The 24,377-nt window shown below is 37.3% G+C and overlaps 4 protein-coding genes and 2 non-coding genes across 9 annotated transcripts in view; 2 read left to right on the top strand and 4 right to left on the bottom strand.

Annotated features, from left to right (window-relative positions):
- The window catches only part of LOC116027221 (sterol 3-beta-glucosyltransferase UGT80B1), a 713,221-nt gene that overhangs the window by 637,779 nt on the left and 51,065 nt on the right, over positions 1–24,377 (bottom strand). The gene's annotated exons all lie outside the window — the stretch shown is intronic.
- Positions 14–2,617, top strand: LOC116027561. Its single transcript, XM_031269265.1, has 7 exons — positions 14–328; positions 840–939; positions 1,019–1,139; positions 1,240–1,361; positions 1,768–1,889; positions 1,988–2,147; positions 2,273–2,617. The coding sequence occupies exons 1-7, from the start codon at positions 202–204 to the stop codon at positions 2,385–2,387; spliced, it is 867 nt and encodes a 288-aa protein (XP_031125125.1). The 5' UTR covers positions 14–201; the 3' UTR covers positions 2,388–2,617.
- Positions 4,441–4,513, bottom strand: TRNAE-CUC. Its single transcript has one exon. It is a non-coding gene; the product is annotated as a tRNA-Glu (tRNA).
- LOC116027097 (phosphatidylinositol 4-phosphate 5-kinase 7-like) lies at positions 9,912–22,065 on the top strand. Of its 3 annotated transcripts, XM_031268524.1 has the most exons (11): positions 16,289–16,488; positions 16,628–16,720; positions 17,164–17,246; positions 17,332–18,393; positions 18,516–18,683; positions 18,814–18,979; positions 19,683–19,793; positions 19,881–20,068; positions 20,944–21,101; positions 21,333–21,501; positions 21,632–22,065. In XM_031268524.1, exons 3-11 carry the CDS (start codon positions 17,230–17,232, stop codon positions 21,903–21,905), a joined length of 2,313 nt encoding a protein of 770 aa, XP_031124384.1. In that variant the 5' UTR covers positions 16,289–16,488; positions 16,628–16,720; positions 17,164–17,229; the 3' UTR covers positions 21,906–22,065. The 3 variants fall into 3 exon arrangements, with proteins under 3 accessions (XP_031124391.1, XP_031124384.1, XP_031124388.1); XM_031268531.1 differs by lacking the exons at positions 16,289–16,488; positions 16,628–16,720; positions 17,164–17,246 and adding exons at positions 9,912–9,955; positions 10,041–10,177 and having other exon boundaries at positions 17,469–18,393; XM_031268528.1 differs by lacking the exon at positions 16,628–16,720.
- TRNAE-CUC lies at positions 10,701–10,773 on the bottom strand. The gene has a single exon. It is a non-coding gene; the product is annotated as a tRNA-Glu (tRNA).
- Positions 22,076–24,377, bottom strand: part of LOC116027516 (ankyrin repeat domain-containing protein 2B-like) — a 4,495-nt gene continuing 2,193 nt past the window's right edge. The window contains exons 6-9 of the mRNA XM_031269222.1: positions 23,922–24,084; positions 23,471–23,563; positions 22,428–22,567; positions 22,076–22,342 (exon numbers count right to left, since the gene is read on the bottom strand). Of these exons, the coding sequence (XP_031125082.1) occupies positions 22,243–22,342; positions 22,428–22,567; positions 23,471–23,563; positions 23,922–24,084 (496 nt within the window). The 3' untranslated portion in view covers positions 22,076–22,242. The remainder of the gene's footprint in view (positions 22,343–22,427; positions 22,568–23,470; positions 23,564–23,921; positions 24,085–24,377) is intronic.

Here is a 24,377-nt window from a genome sequence, read left to right as displayed (position 1 = left end):
AGGGCATTTCGGGAATTTATCGAAACAGGGTTACAGGGAGGAGAAGAAGGAGAAGGCAATGGAGAAAGCTTTCCTATTTTCGTCTGGGTTTCTCTTTCTAACCGATCTCAACTGCTTCACCAAAAACCACAGTTTTCGTTTCCAGTGATTTTCAGTTAGGCCACGCAAAGCGAAACGAACAAATACAAGGAGAGAAGAATCATGAACAAAACGACGATAGCAGTATGGGGAGTTGCAATTCTGTGCTTCGTAATACTCATGATTGTCACTCCGACTATCCCTCAGTCTCAAGAATATCATGATTTCGCTGATCAACGCGAATTCTTCGGTAAAAATTTGAATCTGTTGTTCTCTGTGGACTGTGATCGTATATACCTGGATGTTTATGTATCCGCTGCCGTTTGTCTTCGTTTTGATATTGGAATCATGGTTTTTGGTTTAATTTGTGATTGGTTTACTCTCGGCTCTGCGTCGTCCGATTGAATTAGTCGATTTTAGGGTTTTTTTTTCATGCGGAGTTCTTTTTGGGTGACGCTATGTTAGGGTGTGGACTGTGGACGGATAAATCCCATATTGTGGCCCTAATTGGCAAAGGAAACAAGTAGACAAATCAATCTAGGTTGTTTATAGCCAATCGGCTCAAATCGGAACTTGTAATATTGTAGTTACCAAGTTAATAGTTTGACTAACTTGGTTGTTAGTTTTTTGAATGGGTGGAGAGGGGTTATAATTGATGAATTGGGGGTTTCTAATTTAGGGTTTAGAAGCTGAAAAGGTGTTTGTCAGCTGGGATCTTTATTTTCATTCACTTATGTTTCCTTGTTTATTGTTCTTTGCAGGGATACCCAATGCACTGAATGTGATTTCGAATTTCCCCTTCTTTGTAATTGGACTAATTGGGCTTGTACTCTGCTATCATATGAATTATTTCAAGCTGAGGTGAACATGTTTATAGATATTCTACTCCTGTGATAGCTGATGTGTTATACTGATACCAACTGATCTGTCTTGCTAAAAGTTTGCAAGGAGAGCTTTGGGGTTGGACATGCTTTTACATAGGCGTTGCAGCTGTTGCTTTTGGGTCGGCTTACTACCATCTCGAGCCAAATGATGCTCGCCTTGTGTGGGATCGATTGCCAGTGAGTTGTTTGTGCAATGAAGCTATAGCTATTATGGAGCAGTTAGTTAATTATTTTTGTAGTGATTATTTTTTTTGACGTTTGGTGTGTGATTTTTCAGATGACTGTTGCGTTCACTTCTATCATTGCTATCTTTATTATTGAGAGAGTAGATGAGAGGAAGGGGACACTGTCTATTATCCCCTTGCTTTTGGTGGGTGTGGTTAGTATTCTATATTGGAGGTAAGCTTCTATATATTTGAAGTTACCGTTCATATTCTTATATTGATGCTTGCATATTCTTTCTGTCGGGTGAAATGAACCAGTTTGGTCCATCTGTAAAGCGTTTGGGCTTGATGTTAGCGAGCCTCTCTTTGTGCATCCTTTGGTATCGATATATGCAATGAAATTTGGGCATTTGCTCCATCTGTATAGCATTTGGGCTTGATGTTAGCGAGCCTCTCTCGGATATTTTTGCAAATATTTAAGTTCTGGTTAGGAGAACCCCAAAGCGGGATTTGGTTGAATATGAGCTGGGAAACTTGTGTGCATCCTTTCGTATCGATATATGCAATGAAATTTTGTACGATCAAAAGTTTCTCCACATTATTGTCGGAAGTGGTGAATGATGGTATATTTTCTCTTGCAGGTATTTTGATGATCTCCGTCCTTATGCTGCTGTCCAGTTTGTTCCCTGCATAGCCATCCCCCTAATGGCTATACTGATGCCTCCAATGTATACTCATTCGGTATACTGGTTATGGGCAGCCGGTCAGTCTTTCTTTTTGTCACTGGTTGGACTTGTTCAATGCCATTTTCTTCTTGTGTGTCTTTGAAGCACTAATTTGGATATTTCCCTTTCAATGCAGCGTTTTATCTTATAGCTAAAATCGAAGAGGCAGCTGATAAACCAATTTATAATTGGACTTATCATATCGTGAGTGGGCACACGCTTAAGCATTTATGTGCTGCAATGGTTCCCGTCTTCTTGACTTTAATGCTAGCAAAGCGGGATGTTCAACCACAAAAGTACTAACTACTTTGTCTGGCTTTAGAAAATCTACCCATACGTGATTGCATCGATTTCTTTTTTGCTTCGTTTCTACATCTCACAGTCTTATTTTATTCGTTTTTGTTTTTCGTTGCATCTGCAGGATAAGTTTGCTGCAGACATGGAGATTATCTTGGACCAAAGTTAAAGAAAATGGCAATAAAGTGGAGAGCTTTGAATATACCTATACAAATGTTCCTATTGAGGAACAACTTTAATGGCTGTTTGGCACAAAATCTTCCATCTATTGTAGAAAAGGGAAAACATCTTCTGTACTTTTGTAGGCTTTATATATGTATACAGTAACATATGAGGCTGTGTTTGGTGTTTACCATTGGATATGGCTCATGATTGTACAGTGTATTACATAAATATAAAGATATTAATCAGTTCTATACTTGTAAAAATGTCGCAGACAAGTTTCTTAATCATGGATCTTTGATCACTACTCTAGCTGTTTCATTATTTTATTCTAAATCAAATTTTGCAACTAGTTATCATCATCATCTTCTTCTTCTACAAGTTTCTTAATCATGGATCTTTGATCACTACTCTAGCTGTTTCATTATTTTATTCTAAATCAAATTTTGCAACTAGTTATCATCATCTTCTTCTTCTTCTACAAGTTTCTTAATCATGGATCTTTGATCACTACTCTAGCTGCTGTTTCATTATTTGATTCTAAATCAAATTTTGCAACTAGTTGTTATCATCATCATCATACCTAAGGACTTCTTCTTCTTCTTCCCATCCATGCTGGGGGTATAGGTGTTGGGCTTGCACCTAAGGTCCTACAAGGGAGGCCCCTTGAGAGGGGCTTATTAGTTTGATTGGGTTTTTGGGGGTATAGGTGTTGGGCTTGCACCTAAGGTCCTACAAGGGAGGCCCCTTGAGAGGGGCTTATTAGTTTGATTGGGTTCTTGCAGGTATGAGTGTATGACAATGAAAAAGAAAATGGGGGGAGTGAAAAAAAAAAAAAAAAGAAACAAAAAACGCACAAAAAACGCATGATAGGCTTCAATCTTAAATTGTAGGGAAAAAATCGCAAAAAACCTACCTTTCCATTTGCTCAAAAATCACTCTATAGTTTTTTCTTCAAAAAAAACCACTCCAAAATGTACTAATATTATTGCTCTAAGTAGGCGTGACAGAAGAGCACTCAATGGAGTGGGTCTCGCCTATGGTCCATAGACGTTAAGTCTATGATAGTGCTTACTGCTTAAGCATAACTAACATTCCCTAAGATTGATAGGTTGAATGATACAATCGAGAATGGTAGTATATGTTAGACTATCCTCTATACTCTAAGGTGGAGTAGAAAGAAGAGGCACAAAGAACAAAGGGTTGAGAACCAAGAGCTGAGACCACAAATAAGATGTTCGGAAACCTTAAAAAGGATCTTTTCCCTTCTTTGATTTTCTTCTTCTTCTTCTTCCTAGGTTCTCTTTCCAAAAGGCCCAAGTGTGCTCTAATGGAAGCCTAATGCCTTGAAAAGTGTAAATGAAGGCCGAAAACTATCATATAGTGTGATGACATCCTGATTAACATTCCAAATAAGTGGTTATATGTTTGAATCCTTGTGGTGGAGACTTAGATTTTTTGGGGTGAAAATATTTAAGAAAGTATAGAACTGATATTACGTATCTTGTAAAGAATCATGGGTATTTCAACAAAAAAAAGTGTAAACAAAGGCCCTATCCTTCTTTATTAAGCTATATTAGTTCTCTCCTCATTAATCTATTCACATTATTACTAACACATAGTAATACCTCTGCACCCACAGTTCCAACAAAACATCTATAGTTTAAAAGGAGTTTCTATTATCGGGAATCAAACCCGAGTCACTTGAGTGAGAGGCGAGTATCCTAACCGACTAGACTACAACGGATTTGCTGCTCCACCCTGCTATTTATACTTAATAGTCTGCTATAAGCGTAAGATGAAAGTTAAAACTACAGTTTCGTCACACAAATGCTGTGATTACAAAACTGCTCCGGTTGGACTAGACTACATCTTTTCCCTTCTTTGATTTTCTTCTTCTTCTTCCTAGCTTCTCTAAAATGTAAAAGCCCACAATTCCAGCAAAACATCTATAAAATAGTCTTCTCTAAAAGCCACGTGTCAACATGGGGTGGTGGCGCAGTTGGCTAGCGCGTAGGTCTCATAGCTTTTAAGTGATCCTGAGGTTGAGAGTTCGAGCCTCTCTCACCCCAATATCCTTTTTCCCCTCTGTCGTGAACGCGCAGTGCAAAATCAAAGCATAAAAAGAGTTTCCATTGCCGGGAATTGAACCCGGGTCTCTCGGGTGAGAGCCGAGTATCCTAATTGACTAGACTACAACGGATTTGCTACTCCACTATGATATTTATACTTAATAGCCTGCTATAAGTGTAAGATGAAAGTTAAAACTACTGTTTTGTCACACAAATGCTGTGATTACAAAACTGCTCTGGTTGGACTTGTTCGGTTTTCTTCTTGTGTGTCTTGGAAGCAATAATTTGGATATTTCCATTTCAATGCAGCGTTTTATCTTATAGCTAAAAATGCACTAATGGAATTGCTATAAGGAGGCGTGACAGAAGAGCACTCAATGAAGTGGGTCTCGCCTATGATCCATAGACGTTAAGTTTATGATAGTGCTTAAGCATAATTGACATTCCCTAAGATTGATAGGTTGAATGATACAATAGAGAATGGTGGTATAAGTTAGACTATCCCCTGTACTCCAAGGTGGAGCAGAAAGAAGAGGCACAAAGAATAAAGGGTTGAGAGCCAAGAGCTGAGACCACAAATAATTAAAAAGGATCTTTTACCTTCTTTGATTTTCTTCTTCTTCTTCCTAGCTTCTCTTCCCAAAAGGCCTGAGTGTGCTCTCATGATAGCCTAATGCCTTGAATAGTGTAAACAAAGGCCCTACCCTTCTTTATTAAGCTATACTAGTTCCCCTCATTAATCTCTATTCACATTATTACTAAATTTACTACACCCCTGCTCTAAAATGTAAAAGCCCACAGTTCCAGCAAAACATCTATAAAATAGTCTTCTCTAAAAGCCACGTGCCAACATGGGGTGGTGGCGCAGTTGGCTAGCGCGTAGGTCTCATAGCTTCTGAGTGATCCTGAGGTCGAGAGTTCAAGCCTCTCTCACCCCAATATCCTTTTTCCCCTCCGTCGTGAACGCGCGGTGCAAAATCAAAGCATAAAAGGAGTTTCTGTTGCCGGGAACCGAACCCAAGTCTCTCGGGTGAGAGCCGAGTATCCTAACCGACTAGACTACAACGGATTTGCTGCTCCACCCTGTTATTTATACTTAATAGCCTGCTAGAAGCGTAAGATGAAAGTTAAAACTACAGTTTTGCCACAAAAATGTTGTGATTACAAAACTGCTCCGGTTGGACTTGTTCGGTTTTCTTCTTGTGTGTCTTAGAAGCACTAATTTGGATATTTCCATTTCAATGCAGCGTTTTATCTTATAGCTAAAAATGCACTAATGGAATTGCTCTAAGGAGGCGTGACAGAAGAGCACTCAATGAAGTGGGTCTCGCCTATGATCCATAGACGTTAAGTCTATGATAGTGCTTAAGCATAATTGACATTCCCTAAGATTGATAGGTTGAATGATACAATAGAGAATGGTGGTATAAGTTAGACTATCCCCTGTACTCCAAGGTGGAGCAGAAAGAAGAGGCACAAAGAATAAAGGGTTGAGAGCCAAGAGCTGAGACCACAAATAATTAAAAAGGATCTTTTCCCTTCTTTGATTTTCTTCTTCTTCTTCTTTCTAGCTTCTCTTCCCAAAAGGCCTGAGTGTGCTCTCATGGTAGCCTAATGCCTTGAATAGTGTAAACAAAGGCCCTACCCTTCTTATTTAAGCTATACTAGTTCCCCTCATTAATCTCTATTCACATTATTACTAAATTTACTACACCCCTGCTCTAAAATATAAAAGCCCACAATTCCAGCAAAACATCTATAAAACAGTCTTCTCTAAAAGCTAAGTGTCAACATGGGGTGGTGGCGCAGTTGGCTAGCGCGTAGGTCTCATAGCTTCTGAGTGATCCTGAGGTCGAGAGTTCAAGCCTCTCTCACCCCAATATCCTTTTTCCCCTCCGTCGTGAACGCGCGGTGCAACATCAAAGCATAAAAAGAGTTTCTGTTGCCGGGTGAGAGCCGAGTATCCTAACCGACTAGACTACAACAGATTTGCTGCTCTACCCTGCTATTTATACTTAATAGCCTTCTATAAGCGTAAGATGAAAGTTAAAACTACAGTTTTGTCACACAAATGCTGTGATTACAAAACTGCTCCGGTTGGACTTGTTCGGTTTTCTTCTTGTGTGTCTTAGAAGCAATAATTTGGATATTTCCATTTCAATGCAGCGTTTTATCTTATAGCTAAAAATGCACTAATGGAATTGCTCTAAGGAGGCGTGACAGAAGAGCACTCAATGAAGTGGGTCTCGCCTATGATCCATAGACGTTAAGTCTATGATAGTGCTTAAGCATAATTGACTTTCCCTAAGATTGATAGGTTGAATGATACAATAGAGAATGGTGGTATAAGTTAGACTATCCCCTGTATTCCAAGGTGGAACAGAAAGAAGAGGCACAGAGAATAAAAGGTTGAGAGCCAAGAGCCGAGACCACAAATAATTAAAAAGGATCTTTTCCCTGCTTTGATTTTCTTCTTCTTCTTCTTCCTAGCTTCTCTTCCTAAAAGGCCTGAGTGTGCTCTCATGGTAGCCTAATGCCTTGAATAGTGTAAACAAAGGCCCTACCCTTCTTTATTAAGCTATACTAGTTCCCCTCATTAATCTCTATTCACATTATTACTAAATTTAATACACCCATGCTCTAAAATGTAAAAGCCCACAGTTCCAGCAAAACATCTATAAAATAGTCTTCTCTAAAAGCCATGTGTCAACATGGGGTGGTGGCGCAGTTGGCTTGCGCGTAGATCTCATAGCTTCTGAGTGATCCTGAGTTCGAGCCTCTCTCACCCCAATATCCTTTTTCCCCTCTGTCGTGAACGCGCGGTGCAAAATCAAAGCATAAAAAGAGTTTCCATTGCCGAGAATTGAACCCGAGTCTCTCGGGTGAGAGCCAAGTATCCTAACCGACTAGACTACAACAGATTTGCTACTCCACTATGATATTTATACTTAATAGCATGCTATAAGCGTAAGATGAAAGTTAAAACTACAGTTTTGTCACACAAATGCTGTGATTACAAAACTGCTCCGGTTGGACTTTTTCGGTTTCTTCTTGTGTGTCTTAGACGCACTAATTTGGATATTTCCATTTCAATGCAGCATTTTATCTTATAGCTAAAAATGCACTAATGGAATTGCTCTAAGGAGGCGTGACAGAAGAGCACTCAATGAAGTGGGTCTCGCCTATGATCCATAGACGTTAAGTCTATGATAGTGCTTAAGCATAATTGACATTCCCTAAGATTGATAGGTTGAATGATACAATAGAGAATGGTGGTATAAGTTAGACTATCCCCTGTATTCCAAGGTGGAGCAGAAAGAAGAGGCACAGAGAATAAAGGGTTGAGAGCCAAGAGTTGAGACTTCAAATAATTAAAAAGGATTTTTTCCCTTCTTTGATTTTCTTCTTCTTCTTCTTTCTAGCTTCTCTTCCCAAAAGGCCTGAGTGTGCTCTCATGATAGCCTAATGCCTTGAATAGTGTAAACAAAGGCCCTACCCTTCTTTATTAAGCTATACTAGTTCCCCTCATTAATCTCTATTCACATTATTACTAAATTTACTACACCCCTGCTCTAAAATGTAAAAGCCCACAGTTCCAGCAAAACATCTATAAAATAGTCTTCTCTAAAAGCTACGTGCCAACATGGGGTGGTGGCGCAGTTGGCTAACGCGTAGGTCTCATAGCTTCTGAGTGATCCTGAGGTCGAGAGTTCGAGCCTCTCTCACCCCAATATCCTTTTTCCCCTCCGTCGTGAACTCGCGGTGCAAAATCAAAGCATAAAAAGAGTTTCTGTTGCCGGGAATTGAACCCAAGTCTCTCGGGTGAGAGTCGAGTATCCTATCCGACTAGACTATAACAGATTTGCTGCTCTACCCTGCTATTTATACTTAATAGCCTGCTATAAGCGTAAGATGAAAGTTAAAACTACAGTTTTGTCACACAAATGCTGTGATTACAAAACTGCTCCGGTTGGACTGTCACACAAATGCTGTGATTACAAAACTGCTCCGGTTGGACTTGTTCACAAATGCTGTGATTACAAAACTGCTCCGGTTGGACTTGTTCGCAAATGCTGTGATTACAAAACTGCTCCGGTTGGACTTGTTCGATTTTCTTCTTGTGTGTCTTAGAAGCACTAATTTGGATATTTCCATTTCAATGCAGCGTTTTATCCTATAGCTAAAAATGCACTAATGGAATTGCTCTAAGGAGGCGTGACAGAAGAGCACTCAATGAAGTGGGTCTCGCCTATGATCCATAGACGTTAAGTCTATGATAGTGCTTAAGCATAATTGACATTCCCTAAGATTGATAGGTTGAATGATACAATAGAGAATGGTGGTATAAGTTAGACTATCCCCTGTATTCCAAGGTGGAGCAGAAAGAAGAGGCACAGAGAATAAAGGGTTGAGAGCCAAGAGTTGAGACTTCAAATAATTAAAAAGGATTTTTTCCCTTCTTTGATTTTCTTCTTCTTCTTCCTAGCTTCTCTTCCTAAAAGGCCTGAGTGTGCTCTCATGATAGCCTAATGCCTTGAATAGTGTAAACAAAGGCCCTACCCTTCTTTATTAAGCTATACTAGTTCCCCTCATTAATCTCTATTCACATTATTACTAAATTTACTACACCCCTGCTCTAAAATATAAAAGCCCACAATTCCAGCAAAACATCTATAAAACAGTCTTCTCTAAAAGCTAAGTGTCAACATGGGGTGGTGGCGCAGTTGGCTAGCGCGTAGGTCTCATAGCTTCTGAGTGATCCTGAGGTCGAGAGTTTGAGCCTCTCTCACCCCAATATCCTTTTTCCCCTCCGTCGTGAACGCGCGGTGCAAAATCAAAGCATAAAAGGAGTTTTTGTGGCCGGGAACCGAACCCAAGTCTCTCGGGTGAGAGCCGAGTATCCTAACCGACTAGACTACAACGAATTTGCTACTCCACCCTGCTATTTATACTTAATAACCTGCTATAAGCGTAAGATGAAAGTTAAAACTACAGTTTTGTCACACAAATGCTGTGATTACAAAACTGCTCCGGTTGGACTTTTTCGGTTTTCTTCTTGTGTCTTAGAAGCACTATTGGATATTTCCATTTTAATGCAGTGTTTTATCTTATAGCTAAAAATGCACTAATGGAATTGCTCTAAGGAGGCGTGACAGAAGAGCACTCAATGAAGTGGGTCTCGCCTATGATCCATAGACGTTAAGTCTATGATAGTGCTTAAGCATAATTGACATTCCCTAAGATTGATAGGTTGAATGATACAATAGAGAATGGTGGTATAAGTTAGACTATCCCNTATAGCTAAAAATGCACTAATGGAATTGCTCTAAGGAGGCGTGACAGAAGAGCACTCAATGAAGTGGGTCTCGCCTATGATCCATAGACGTTAAGTCTATGATAGTGCTTAAGCATAATTGACATTCCCTAAGATTGATAGGTTGAATGATACAATAGAGAATGGTGGTATAAGTTAGACTATCCCATGTACTCCAAGGTGGAGCAGAAAGAAGAGGCACAGAGAATAAAGGGTTGGATACTTGATGAGTGATATAAATCATGGAAAATAGTGAAAGGTACTACAACAGTAAACTTCTTAACTAATTGAAGGATAAGTTTGTATGAGTTGTTTTGCATAAATTGACTGATACTTATCTGCAGAACTGGTGAGAAGGTCTTCCCAAATGGAGATGCCTACATTGGTATGTTTAAGGGAGTGCTTCCACATGGAAAAGGTAAGTATACATCATCAGATGGAACAACATATGATGGTGATTGGGAAGAAGGAAAGATGACAGGTAAGGCTGGAGCTACTTATGATGGTGATTGCTTTGGGGGTTACCTCCATGGCTTTGGAACCTTTAGCAGTTCTGATGGTTCTGTATACAAAGGTCACTGGAAGATGAATATTCATTATAGTGTTGGACGAAAAGAGTATCAGAATTCTGATGGTTCTGGATACAAAGGTCACTGGAAGATGAATATTCATCATGGTGTGATGTATATGATGGTTGTTGGAAAGAGGGAGTACTTGATGGCCATGGTAGATATGCATGGAGTAATGGAAACATGTATACTGGGATTTGGAAACAGGGAACATGTCTGGTAGAGGGGTTATGAAATGGTTCAATGGAGATCTGTTTGATGGATTTTGGGTTGATGGGTTAAGACATGGATCAGGTTGTTACAGATTTACAGTGGCATATGAAAGAGAATATATGCAAGGGGTCCTAATCAGAGAGAGGGTTAAGAGTGTCGATGGACTCTCCCACCAAAGTACACAAAGGCGAAAATTTCCCGCTAAAGAAGTAAGAAATGAGTTTCCGTTGCCGGGAATCGAATCCGGGTCTCTCAGGTGAGAGCCGAGTATCCTAACCAACTAAACTACAACGGATTTGTTGTTTTGTGATGTCATTTTTTTTATATAAATAATATCGTTGATATAAACGTAAGATAAAAGTTAAAAACAGTTTTATCACACAAATGTTGTGATTACAAAAACTGCTCTTTCTTATCAGACCAATAAATCAGTAAATATACCACCTGAACAACAATTGTGTGATCATCCGTTCATATAACAGATTACCCATATATTACACTCTTATATACCCACACAACCCCACCAGACATCATTGCAACCTGGGTACAACATTATCCAAACATGTCCCATATGCTCACAGATTATTTCTTTAATGGATTCACATTCACTCCCTTCCATGCCATGGCATCCCTGTTTCTGCTGCTGCTACTGCTACTACTCTACTACTGTGTTTTCGGGTCCCACCCGGTTTACCTTCTCGACTTTTGCTGCTACAGGCCCCCGGACCACACGAGGGTGACCACGGGCTACTTTGTGGAGCATGGTCTACACTGCACTGCACCCGAGGGGTTCGACTTCCACGTGATGTCCGGGATGAGGTCCGGGATAAGTAGCGAGTCGTGCGCCCCGCACGTGTTGCACCAGCTCCCCCCTGACTGCTCCCTGGAGGCCTCCAGGGAGGAGACAGAGACAGTTCTGTTCACTGTGGTGGAAAATCTTCTAAAAAGGCACAATGTGAGCCCTGAGAGCATAGACATAATTGTGTCCAATTGCAGCCTTTTCTGCCCCACCCCTTCCATCACTGCCATGGTCATTAACAGGTTTGGGCTGAGGAGCAATGTGAAGAGCTTTAGCCTGTGTGGGATGGGGTGCAGCGCGGGGATCCTCTCGATCGGTGTGGCTAAAGACATCCTTAAAGTCCACAAAAACTCCCTGGCTTTGGTTGTCAGCATGGAGGCCATAACCCCAAATGCCTATTTAGGGAGTGTAAAATCCATGATTCTCACCAACACATTATTCAGAATGGGGGGAGTGGCAATTTTGCTGTCAAACAAAAGACAGGACAAGAAAAGGGCAAAATATAGCCTCAAACATCTTGTGAGAACACACATGGGAGCAGATGATGATTCATACCACTCAGTCTTCCAGGAAAATGATGAATCAGGGCACATGGGAGTCTACCTCTCAAGAAACCTCCTCCAAGTAGCAGGAAAAGCCCTGAAAACCAACATATCAGACCTCGCCCCCCGCGTTCTCCCTTTATCCGAGCTCCTCCTCTACGCATGCTCGCTCCTCGCCACCAAACTCCCGGGCAGGACACCGCCACGAAAGGGCGGGGGGACATACACCCCGAATTTCAAGAAATCGTTCGAGCATTTCTGCATACACGCGGGGGGCAGGGCCGTGATCGATGCAGTGGAGGACAGCCTGAGGCTGAGCAAGCAAGATGCTGAGGCATCAAGAATGACACTCTACAGATTTGGGAACACTTCATCCTCTTCCATTTGGTATGAGCTTTGCTACCTTGAGGCTAAAGGGAGGGTTAAGAAGGGTGATAGGGTTTGGCAGATTGCATTTGGGAGTGGATTTAAATGCAATAGTGCAGTTTGGAAGTGCATTTCAGAGCTTGATCCAAAGCCATATAATGCATGGTCTGACAGGATTGATAGGTACCCTGTTGAGGTTCCAAGGATTTTGGATCATTAAGCTAGCATTTAAGCCTCAACCAATATAATGATGCAAATAATAAAGACCACAAAGCATACCTCATTGTTAGTACTAAGGTTCAATAAAATCACAAACTTAGGATACAATGTTCATAATGCTTTGCCTATGGGCTATGCTCCTACCTTGTTGGAACTTCCATGTTGCATGCAAGGGGTGTTAGGTGGATTTAGAACTATCAAAAAAAAATTTCTTTTGGGTGACAAGCAAAATTAAACCTACAACCACTACTTAATGGTGTGCACTGAGTAAACTCTCTTATGTAATAACTTGCAAATTACACAATAGAGGTAAATTGCTTGGTGTTCACCAGTCAAAAGTTTATTATTTGTCTGTGCTCCTTTAGAATTTTAATTTTTAAACTTTATTTTTGAGTTATACTTGTAAGTATTATAAAATGCTCGCACTTTGTAGCTCTTTTTTGAAGATAAACGGACCAATTTAATTAGATAGCCTCCGAAAAGATAATGTCAAACAAACATAAGGGGGGCGAAGCTGCCCAAACAATGCAATCAGCTATGAAAACAACTTCCCGAGTTAATACGTGGGCTGCTGAATTCGCAGATCGCTTAGCAAACATAAAACTAATGCAAAAAAACTAACTAGCTAATTTATGAATATCTTCCAGGATTAAGTCGAAAGAAGATACTTGCACTTTGTAGCTCTAAGTTGTGTACTTTAGAGTTTGCACGTTTATACTTGGCCGCGAGTTTGTACCTAATCTAGCCCATCTATATATATGTGTGTGTTTGTTTGTACTTTGTATACATATCAAATATATACCTACTCATTTTAAATTATAATTAAGAACTTCAACTTGGCCAAAATAAAACCATACACGTATAAGATCTAGAAATGACTTATTATTATTACTATTATTTATTTATTTATTATTTTATTGACAGTCATTTGTACCCTAGTATTAAACGTACGTGATTACTTTGAAACTCGAACGTCATTTTATGTGAAACGACATGCAAATCTGGTTAAACCAATGCCAACAGGCAGCATCAATCAGATTAATTGAGTGCCACGCAAAATGGTGACCACTGTTTAGGTAAAAAGGGGACGTAGGAATTAGCATTAATCTTCTGTTTTCTAGCTAAATCCTCATATTCTATAATTAAATATTAAAAATAAAAAACAAATTATTGATGGAAACTAGCACTTCTGATTATTGAGTTATACCTTCAATATAATAATTTAGAGTGTAAATATTTTGAGTACTACTGACTTTGTTACTCAACTTACTGAAGCATTTTTTAGTACTACTATACTCAACCTACTGAAGCACAAAGAGACAACAGCACCCCTACTGAGGCTTGAACCCAACCCCTTTCCACATGGTGGTGCAATTGGGTGCCACTAGACCATAAGGTCATTGGCTTAGAGTGTAAATTTTGTTCCTAAGTTTTCCTTAAATTTTATATTTTTAGTCCATTTAGACTTCTTTTTTTGTTGAACTCAAAAATACTTCTTTTTTTGTTGGATGTAGCTCAAAATTTCTACTGTCGAACATAGTCCAGCCTAGAGATTTAAGGTTATTCCATACCCAAAACCAGAATTAAATCCTTGACCAAACTTTTTACCTTTGATTAAGAATGGATGAGGCATTTCCAGACTTTCACTCAATCCCCAAGTTAGTCCATTATAGGCTAATTTGGTTAATAATAGACCAAAAAAAAACAAATTACTTTGCAAAGTTATTCTTACTTGATGTCAAAGATCTTTTGAGTTGTTTATTATTATTATTATTATTATTATTATTATTATTATTATTATTATTCGAAAGTAAATTTGAAGTATTTTATTCATCTAATTGGCCTGGAATTAAATATCAACAATATAATAAAACTTCGAAGTATGATATTTTATATCAATGGCATCTATTCCCATGCTGGCATACATGCATGCACATTTTATATTCAATCGTATAAAGTCTCATTCACACTTCTTTATATTCAATTACGAGTATACAACATTCTAATAACATATCCCTCTTTTTGAAAAAGAAAAACAAAACAAAACAAAAGACAGTAAAGAAAAGTTAACTAATTGAAATTTTCTATAGTGATTTTTTTAATTTAAATATTGAATTGGTACCAAAATTTCGAAATGAAACTAATCCAACTAAGTCTTAATTAGATTCCCTTCGAGACACAACTATAACTAATTGTATATATATTTACATCTTACATTTATTTTTCGTATAAAATAAAAAGAGTAAATATAAATGATTAATCATTTTCGTATTTGATTAACGTGAAAATAGTTTTTTTACTAAGTGAAGACAAGAATATTAAGAAATAAAATCAAAAAGAAAAAATAGTAGGGTAAACTCAACAAAGCTAGTTAGACTGTTGACTTGACTCCCAATTAGGACGACTATTGCCTTTCTTAGTTTGAGTCGGTCTACAACTTAGACTAGCTAGTTTAGTTTATTTCCTTGAGATCCTTAGTCACGTGATTTATCCCATGCACACCGGACCACGAGTAGTGATTGTGAATTTCTCTCGTCACCCAAAAAAAAAAAAGATAAAATAGTGTTTCGAAAAAAGATCAAGTGAGTAAATCACTGATCAAAGCAGTTATATCTAAACGTTATGAATATAATTTTTATCAATACCCTTGCGTTTGAGCCTGACAATTATAATATGAAACTACTCTTTAATTTATTACATGATTCTCTTATATAACTTGAACACCACTACCACTCAAGATTCCAACTTCTGAATCATCTAGCTGTTCATACAATTTAAACAGCCCTTTATCTCCATTCCCATCCCCTTTTGGTTTTAATATTTGACTTCTTTTCAGAAAGATGAGAAATAAACAAACCGACCGATGCTTTTCGTAGCATTGTAGCAAGCAGATCAACGCCCAACTTTGATCCCCACCGACACTGCAAATCCTTTGTAGGATTTAAGGTATATAATTGATACTATACTTCAACTGTTTTACCTAAGTTTAGTTGGATAATAACATCTAAATCAAATATTGTTGAACCAACTCCTAAAAGAGCTTGAGGCCTTTATTGGCTTGGTGTGGTTTAAATTTGTCAAGCATATAACTTATAAATAGTAAATATGTAATTTAGTCGTCCCAAATTAAATTGTGAAATGAGTGGGGCATGATTTCAGTATTTTAATAGTCATGAACTCAATTCTTACTAAATGAATCGGATGCGATTATTATGAGTTCGATAAATCTCAACATTTTTATCAAAATGAATTAAGTTTTTTTACAAAAAGAATAATGATACTAAAGTAATGTTCAGTCAATTTTTTTTAAAATTTATTGACTACATAAAACAATTTACATATTAATAAAATATAAAAAGAACCAAATTTGATGACAAATTATTTCTTCTTATTTTATTTTATTTTTTGCTCCCGTAAAATTTAACCAGAGTTGATCTTTCGATTTTTTATTTATGAGAAAGTTCATAGTCGTTATCCGAAATTGTGCTTAGTAAAAACCACCTTGTAAACCTAGCTAGCAAAGAATCACATACATGAATGTAAATCAATTTAAATGGTTCATAACTAATCACTCAAAAGATATTCTGTATTAATAAAAAGTTTTTACTAGGAGTAATTTAGAATCTTGTAATTATTAAGTAAATTGTCTAATATTACCGTCGGTTTAGGACTTATCAACCGTCTCAAGTTGTTGGATAAAAAAATTTTCCTTTTTAATGTGGCTTCCCACATAAAATCAACTTCAACCGGCCGAAACCCGAAAAGAACATGGAGCCCATTTCATGCATGTCGGCCATGCTGCCATGCATATACTCGACACGTGTCTGTCAACCACTCTATAAAAAGCCCGGTAGCCCTCTGCTCGGGTTAGCGCGTAACTGAACTCAAAAGATCGAAGCGCAGAAATAAACCGGAAATTTGGTTTCAGAATTCAGACAGGTCTCGGCAGCTCCGGCGACAACAAACTAGCTTTAGAAAGCTAGAGAGAGAATGTAAAATGATTTTCAAGGAGACTTGAGCTTAGCTTTGCATAGCTCTATAACGGAGATTTCGTACGGTTTCAGAGTCTCGGAGTTCATTACAGGTATTCTTATATAATGCGAAGTGTTCAGTGCTCAATAACTTGCTATGAGTTGAATTTCTTCCTAAAAATTTGTATATGTTTGCGCTCAGTGCTGTAGTATGATAGATCACAAGTTTTTCGTGCGTATATGTGTGCGTAGATGCTCGTTTGTCGAACTTTGTACTGGTTGAAGGATGATTAGCATGCTGAGCTGAGATGAACCGGTTCTAGTGTTAGAACTATTTGAAAGACGGTGAGTTGAGCAATTGATGATTTGATGTGAAGATTAAAGGAGCAGAGAATATGCAATAAGGAATCGTGATGTGTTTAGAATCTGATCTTAGTTGCGATCTACTGATAAATTGGTTTTAGTGTTAAAATAGAGCATAGAATCTGGCTGTTGAGAGCTAAGTGTTTTTTAACCTTGATGTTGAGATCCAGTAATAATTGCTGAACATACTGATGTCTCCATTTAGATTATTGTTCTGATACTTCTTGGTGCTTGGAATGCCTGAGTTATTTCTTTTGAATGTAGATTTCAGCATAGGATTTATAATTTACATACTAATATGTATATGTGGCTGTGTATTGGACTGATCAAAGTGCGACAAAGGATTGTGTACTTTTATGAACCCAAAAAATAGTTATGTTTTTGTGTTATAAGAACTGACTTGACTTGACTTGATTGGTGTGCAGGATGGGGCCTGAAATGATTTAATAATAACATTTGGATACTTGATGAGTTGATGAGTGATATAAATCATGGAAAATAGTGAAAGGTACTACAACAGTAAACTTCTTAATTAATTGAAGGATAAGTTTGTATGAGTTGTTTTGCATTAATTGTCTGATTCTTATCTGCAGAACTGGTGAGAAGGTCTTCCCAAATGGAGATGTCTACATTGGTATGTTTAAGGGAGTGCTTCCACATGGAAAAGGTAAGTATACATCATCAGATGGAACAACATATGATGGTGATTGGGAAGAAGGAAAGATGACAGGTAAAGGACGGATTATTTGGTCATCTGGAGCTACTTATGATGGTGATTGCTTTGGGGGTTACCTCCATGGCTTGGGAACCTTTAGCAGTTCTGATGGTTCTGTATACAAAGGTCACTGGAAGATGAATATTCATCATGGTGTTGGACGAAAAGAGTATCAGAATTCTGATGTATATGATGGTTGTTGGAAAGAGGGAGTACGTGATGGCCATGGTAGATATGCATGGAGTAATGGAAACATGTATACTGGAATTTGGAAAAAAGGGAACATGTCTGGTAGAGGGGTTATGAAATGGTTCAACGGAGATCTGTTTGATGGATTTTGGGTTGATGGGTTAAGACATGGATCAGGTTGTTACAGATTTGCTGATGGAAGTTATTATTTCGGAACTTGGAGTAATGGCCTAAAAGATGGCCGTGGAACACTTTATCCTGTCGGATGCGCTCTGGATAAGTGTAAGATTGATGGCCATAAGGAAATAAGAAGGATCTTATCTCATGATTCCTCTATAAGTAAAGAAGATGCTGTTAAACATAAAGTAAAGCGTAGTATTTCTGAGAAGGTTGCTGATCGCTTTGCAAGAGATTCTGGTAGAATATCACACAGGGCTGTATCGGTAGCAGGAGATGCAGCTCTTCATTGTTCCAGTACAGAGGTCTTACCGGAAGATGCATCTTGCATGTTATCTCACACCACTTGTGATGGCAAGACTGAGCAGCTGGGCAATATTACAGTGGCATATGAAAGAGAATATATGCAAGGGGTCCTAATCAGAGAGAGGATTAAGAGTGTCGATGGACTCTCCCACCAAAGTACACAAAGGCGAAAATTTCCTGCTAAAGAAGTAAGAAAGGGGTCATGTATGGACCTTTTTAAAGGCCGCAAAAGCTATTACCTGATGCTTAATCTGCAACTTGGTATCAGGTAAATATTTGAATAGTCCTTGTAATTGATGGTCTTTCTTTTTCCCTGATTGTTTCTTTAAAAGGATTGATTGACCAAGGAAAAAAAGAACAGTCTCTAAATTTGAAATTTGAAACCTATAGGTATTCTGTTGGGAAGATCACACCTATTCCTATGCGGGAAGTGAGGCAATCTGATTTTGGAGACCAGGCTAGAATAAAGATGTACTTTCCCAGAAAAGGCTCTCGATTGACACCTCCTCATCATTCCATTGACTTCTATTGGAAGGACTATTGTCCCATAGTCTTTAGGTACTTGATGCACTTGAGAGTTTATTTTATGATAATTTATTTATTAATACTGTTGATTTTTTATTTTTGCAAATTAATACTTGGAAGCTGAATATATTGTCTGATTATAAATTTATAATACAATCTCCAGGAATTTGAGGGTGTTATTCAAGCTAAATGCAGCAGATTACATGATGTCCATCTGTTGTGATGATGGCTTGAGAGAGCTTTTGTCTCCTGGAAAAAGCGGCAGTATTTTTTATCTTTCTTGTGATGACAGATTTGTGATCAAGACACTAAAGAAGTCCGAGCTCAAGGTTTGAATACTGAGAAGTATATTATAAGATTTGTAGATTCTGCATGTTACACCTAACCAGTTATTTATCTCTAATCTTGACAATAACCTAAAATTCACCTACAAGGTTTTCTATTGTGCAATGGGATTGCTGAATTGGAGCTCAAAACTTTGCATTTCCAATATCCAGATCTCATCTGAATGTACCAAAATCACACCTCAAACCTTTCATACGTTATACATGCCACTATCCCCCTCCCCAACCCCCACAACTCAGTCTTGAAATATTGCTGCTTCTTGGCTTGCCATCAAGGTTATGTTCAAGATTTCAAACATTGACTTGACCCTTAGAATTAATAGCAATGACTTCTTATGCTATAAAAACTATGTCTAGATGCCAGTATGCCCATCCTCCTGAGCCACGTGAATTTCATGGAGTTTACTTGATGTACACAAAAGAACTCTCTTCAGGTATAGATCCTAGCCATTTCTAGGTAGCATATATGGTACCAAATGGAGACAATGCTCCAAACTGATATCATTCCCTTTCAATTTGATCTTGTTGATGGATGTAATCATTTACTTTGAAGTTTGCAGAGATGAAACTATTTTTAAATGCATTCTTGTCTTCTCAAAAGGCTTCCTTCAGAAGAATCAATGAACTGCAATGATCAGCTCACTTTGAATTGAAATGTTGTTAACTAATTTTTTTCTTAACACTGTAGGTTCTATTAAATATGCTGCCTTCTTACTATAAACATGTAAAAGACCACGAAAACACTCTCATAACAAAATTTTTTGGGGTGTACAGAATATCACTCAGACGAAGAAAAAAGGTTGGTAGCTGTCCTCAAGTCCTACTTTTGTTTATTACTATGACCTGTTCTCACAATTAAGGTGAATAATTTGCTTATTTTTATCAGGTTCGCTTTGTAGTCATGGGAAATATGTTCTATACAGAACTTCACATGCATCATCGGTATGATTTGAAAGGTTCTTCTCTTGGAAGATTTACAGACAAAGACAAAATTGAAGAAGGCACTACATTGAAGGATCTTGATTTGATGTATGAGTTCCGTATGGACAAGTTATTACATGAAACACTTATCAAGTAAGTTTTATTTTCCCTTCTGGAATACGTTTTGCACTAACAGGCTTGAGCAGTGAAGCCATATTACTATGATTATGAACCTCTTATGTAAAATTGTAAATTAGTTGCAACACAGAAGTAATAATAATTTAATATATATATATATATACATATATATATATATATATATATATATATATATATAGAATTTTATTCAAATGTGGCCGCGCCCTTACGTGCGGCCGTGCGGTTTACACCACTCAATGTTAAGAAATGCACCACTCAATATTACGAAATGCACCACTCAATAACATTGAGTGGTGTATTTCATATTTAAGAAACACACCACTCAATGTATTGAGTGGTGTATTTCATAACATTGAGTGGTGCATTTCTTAAAATTGAGTGGTGTAAACCGCACGGCCGCACGTAAGGGCGCGGCCACACCTGAACATGACCCTATATATATATATATATATTATATAAAACCAACAATATTTTATAATGTTTTTTTAGTACTATCAAAATTTAATCATATGCAAACTGAAGTGAACATGGGCACGGCTAAAACAAGAAGAAACTTAATTCAAACAGGCTGTAGCTTCATCTATTATAAGTGAATCATGGGAAAATTCTTGAGTCTTCTTATTTGATTGCATGAAAATGATATCTGATAGTTCTCCAGAGGTTTCAACTTCATTCTGGGTATGTCTAACAATGAAAAAGTGAACTAGCATACTACAAAGAGGCTGAAGAAATGTGAAACAATGCCAATGCACTAAGTTACTAACATGACTACATAAGGTTTATCTTACATGCATGTATGCAAAATTAGATTATGTCTATTTATAGGCTCTTTATATTCATGAGCAATAACAATTACAGATTTTCCACAGACAATTATCTTTGGACAGCCAGTTCTTAGAATCACAGCATATAATTGATTACAGCCTTCTATTGGGATTGCACTTCAGAGCTCCAGAGCATCTGACAGCACTGTTAGAGCCTCCTGATTCTGTGTGTAAACCCAAGAGCACTCCTGTTTCTAGTGATGGTAAGCATGCTTCCTGCTGAAAGCCATTAGCTTCCTATAATCATTTCTTCAATCCATCCACTGAATTCCTGATTCTGCTCAATCATAATTTGTTTTCCGATTTTAGGTATAATTAATAATAATTTTGATTGAATCTGGGAGTCATGATTGATTCTGTTGAAGTTTTTTCTGTCATCACCTATCTTCTCTTTTATGATGTTCTAATTCACACAATTCAATTTTGGCTTCAAGGGGGAATCTCTCATAGAGAGATCTCGATTCTTCCAAGGAGTTTGACTTTAGTAACCCATGAACCTAGCATAGTGAGCACTGCACCTGGTCCCCACATACGAGGAAAGACCTTGAGAGCCAACTCTGTTGGTGACAGGGAGGTTGATCTACTTTTGCCCGGCACTGGAAGGTAGTGTTTTATTTGTCTCCCCAGTTCTTTCTCTGACATGTGATTTCTTTGCTTCTTTTTTTTTTTTTTAATAATAAATCCTTCAAAACGTAGTATGTTACCTAATTCCAACTGATTTGGAGTGGTTCAGGTTGAGGGTTCAATTAGGTGTGAATATGCCAGCTCAAGCCAACCGCAAGGTTAAGCAGGACGAGACTGATCCATCTGAAGTCGAACTTTTCGAGGTGTATGATGTTGTCCTCTACCTTGGTATAATTGACATACTACAGGCGTACAACATGAGAAAGAAGTTAGAGCACAAGTATAAATCTCTACGGTTTGACCCTATGTCCATTTCTGTTATTGAGCCAAAGCTTTATTCAAAACGTTTTATCAGCTTTCTAGAAAGAGTTTTTCGGGCTTAACCTCAAAAGTTTCTTCCATTGTTCTCGCCTGTTTACTACCAACCACTGTTTGTTTAGTCTCTAAAGCAACAAAATAAGTCCTAGCAAACTAGCTGTTCCAAGATTTATTCTATTGTAAGAACCCATGCTTCAATGTTCTTTATACTATTAACTTATGACCCATCCGCAAATACTTTTCAAGAAAATGATTCACAGAACCAGAATATCACAATGTGTAAACTTGGACAATGCATCTGAGTTGAGTTGAGTTGAGTTTCAAAAACCCAATTTTCTTTAAAATTACATAGGCCAATAGAGTTGCACTCTCACAACTTAACCATCCATGAGTGCTTTCAGTTTATAGAAACGCATCCTTCTCGAGAAGCTTTAGGACTTCACTCTGGTCATTCAATTTGGCAACTTCTATAGGCGTCTTGCCATCCATGTTTTGAAGAGTGCTGCCAGGAGAAAGGATATAAAATCACGGAAACAGAATGAAGAGTAAAAGTTTGGAAATTTTTGTCAAACGGAAATGGGACTCACACTGCAGCACCGTTCTCCAGCAGAAGTGCAACACAGCCCTTCCTTCCATATCCGGCAGCATAATGGAGAGCAGTGTTCTTATTCTTGTCCAAAGCATCCACCTTAGCCCCAGCCTCAAGAAGAATCTGAGCACACTTCTCCTGAAATGGGTGTCAAAGATCAATTGGTTTAAACTCTGTACTAATGAAGTTAACAAAATTGAGAAACTTGAAATAAAAAATTATGGAGTATATACTATTCAACATTAACACACCTTGCCCGTTAGTAAGGGAAACTATTTTCTGTTCTTTGTTTTCTAATTTTTTAGTTTTCATTATTTGTTTTCCATTCTTTATTTTCTATTTAGAAAACTTGTTTACTAACACTCATTTTTTCAAATTTATTTTTTTAGATTAACATTATAAAATTAATTTCGAGTGATTTTTAGACCTTATATTTAAATTATTTTTAGATATGTTTAGTTTAAATAGAATAAATATATTTTTTACTTTTAAGCCTAATAAAAATATTTTTAAGTCTATTGTTATTAAATTTAATTTAAAATATCCAATCCAATATCCAAACTTTTAATTTTGATAATGCGAATAATGTCTAACTTTAAGCGTAAGCAAATAAGTTATGTTTAAATAAGTAATGCAAGTAGAAAAGATAAAAGATGGTGATAAGTAAAAGAATATAATAATGAATGAAATCATAGTAATAGATAAATATGTAAGTAGATAATGGTGAGAATGTGGTTATAGTGACATAGTCAAATAGATGATAGATGATAGATGATAGATGATTTTGTTTACCATTTAGAAAATTGTGCTAATAAACATGTTTTCTGTTTTCTATTCTCCAGTTAGTAAACGGGCTCTAAATTCCCCTTTCCCTTTCCCTATCCTACAGTATACAAAAATCTACCCTTTCCCAAAGTAGATGTTTTCCATATCTGATTTATAAATGGAATAAATTTGTAAGAATGAGTGACGACTTCTAGCATTCATTGAAAAGAGGATGAGTAAGAATTCTGAAATCACAAAACAATACAATTGACTAACCTCCCCATATCCACATGCAAAATGCAGTGCTGTCCTTCCCTCTGAATCTTCTTCATCTTTATCAGCTCCAGAAGCAAGTGCTTTCTTCAACCCCTAAAATTTCGCTCAGAAGCAAAGTAAAACACCTATGAAAAGAGTGACTACAGGTACAAATGACACATTACCTAAGAATACCGTTTTTTCTTTGGTAGCAATGCTACTTAAATAAAGTGTTACTAATATATTACTCATTTGAATGTTTATTCTCAGTTTTAAATCAAATGTGCAAGAGAACACCTTTGTATTTACGGAATAAATTGTTTTGCCTAACAAGAAGAATAGCAAGATGAACTTGGAGACAAAATAAAGAAACGCAAATGAGGAAAGCAATGCATTTTTATATATAGAAAATAACAAATTAATATTTTATAGGTTCATTCATGGAAAATTCAGAGTTGACTTGAAAAGGTACCTCCGCATCCCCAACACTCGCACAGTGATGAACAATTGATTCATCTTCACTCTCTTCTTCAGTTTCATCTGGGACAGTTTCATTGGAAGCGGCTGTTTCCCCGGTAGCAGCAAAACCCATTGCTTCACCCAACTTCTTTAGAACATCCTTATCATTCCAGTACCTGATAATGCAAACATACTTATAGGGATAAGTCTTGTGTAATACCGTCTTACCATAAGACCTGTAATACTTTTTATGAGTGCATAAAAAAATTATTACATTTTTAACTAAAAAGTATTACACGTCTCACACAAGACTTACACTACGAATAGTAAACACAACTAAGATTATCTTTCTTTCATGTTGCTTTTTGATTGGTGTTTGGAAAACACAAACCAGTTATTTACGGATCACAGTTATCAACATTTCTATAAAAAAAAAAAAAAAAAAAAAAAAAAAAAAAAAAAAAAAAAA

Source organism: Ipomoea triloba, chromosome 1 (assembly GCF_003576645.1).
Source record: "Ipomoea triloba cultivar NCNSP0323 chromosome 1, ASM357664v1".
NCBI lineage: Eukaryota > Viridiplantae > Streptophyta > Magnoliopsida > Solanales > Convolvulaceae > Ipomoea > Ipomoea triloba.
Note: the sequence above shows the minus strand (reverse complement) of the source record. Positions and strands in the feature narration are given on the sequence as shown.

Bases quoted from the DNA above. Each gene is read 5' to 3' on its own strand.
- LOC116027097 (XM_031268531.1), top strand. The intron at 18,684-18,813 runs GTACTTGATGCA...TACAATCTCCAG, and splicing joins TATTGTCCCATAGTCTTTAG to GAATTTGAGGGTGTTATTCA. The intron at 21,502-21,631 runs GTAGTGTTTTAT...GGAGTGGTTCAG, and splicing joins CTTTTGCCCGGCACTGGAAG to GTTGAGGGTTCAATTAGGTG.
- LOC116027561 (XM_031269265.1), top strand. From the start codon at position 202: ATGAACAAAACGACGATAGCAGTATGGGGAGTTGCAATTCTGTGCTTC. The intron at 329-839 runs GTAAAAATTTGA...TGTTCTTTGCAG, and splicing joins TGATCAACGCGAATTCTTCG to GGATACCCAATGCACTGAAT. The intron at 940-1,018 runs GTGAACATGTTT...TCTTGCTAAAAG, and splicing joins ATGAATTATTTCAAGCTGAG to TTTGCAAGGAGAGCTTTGGG.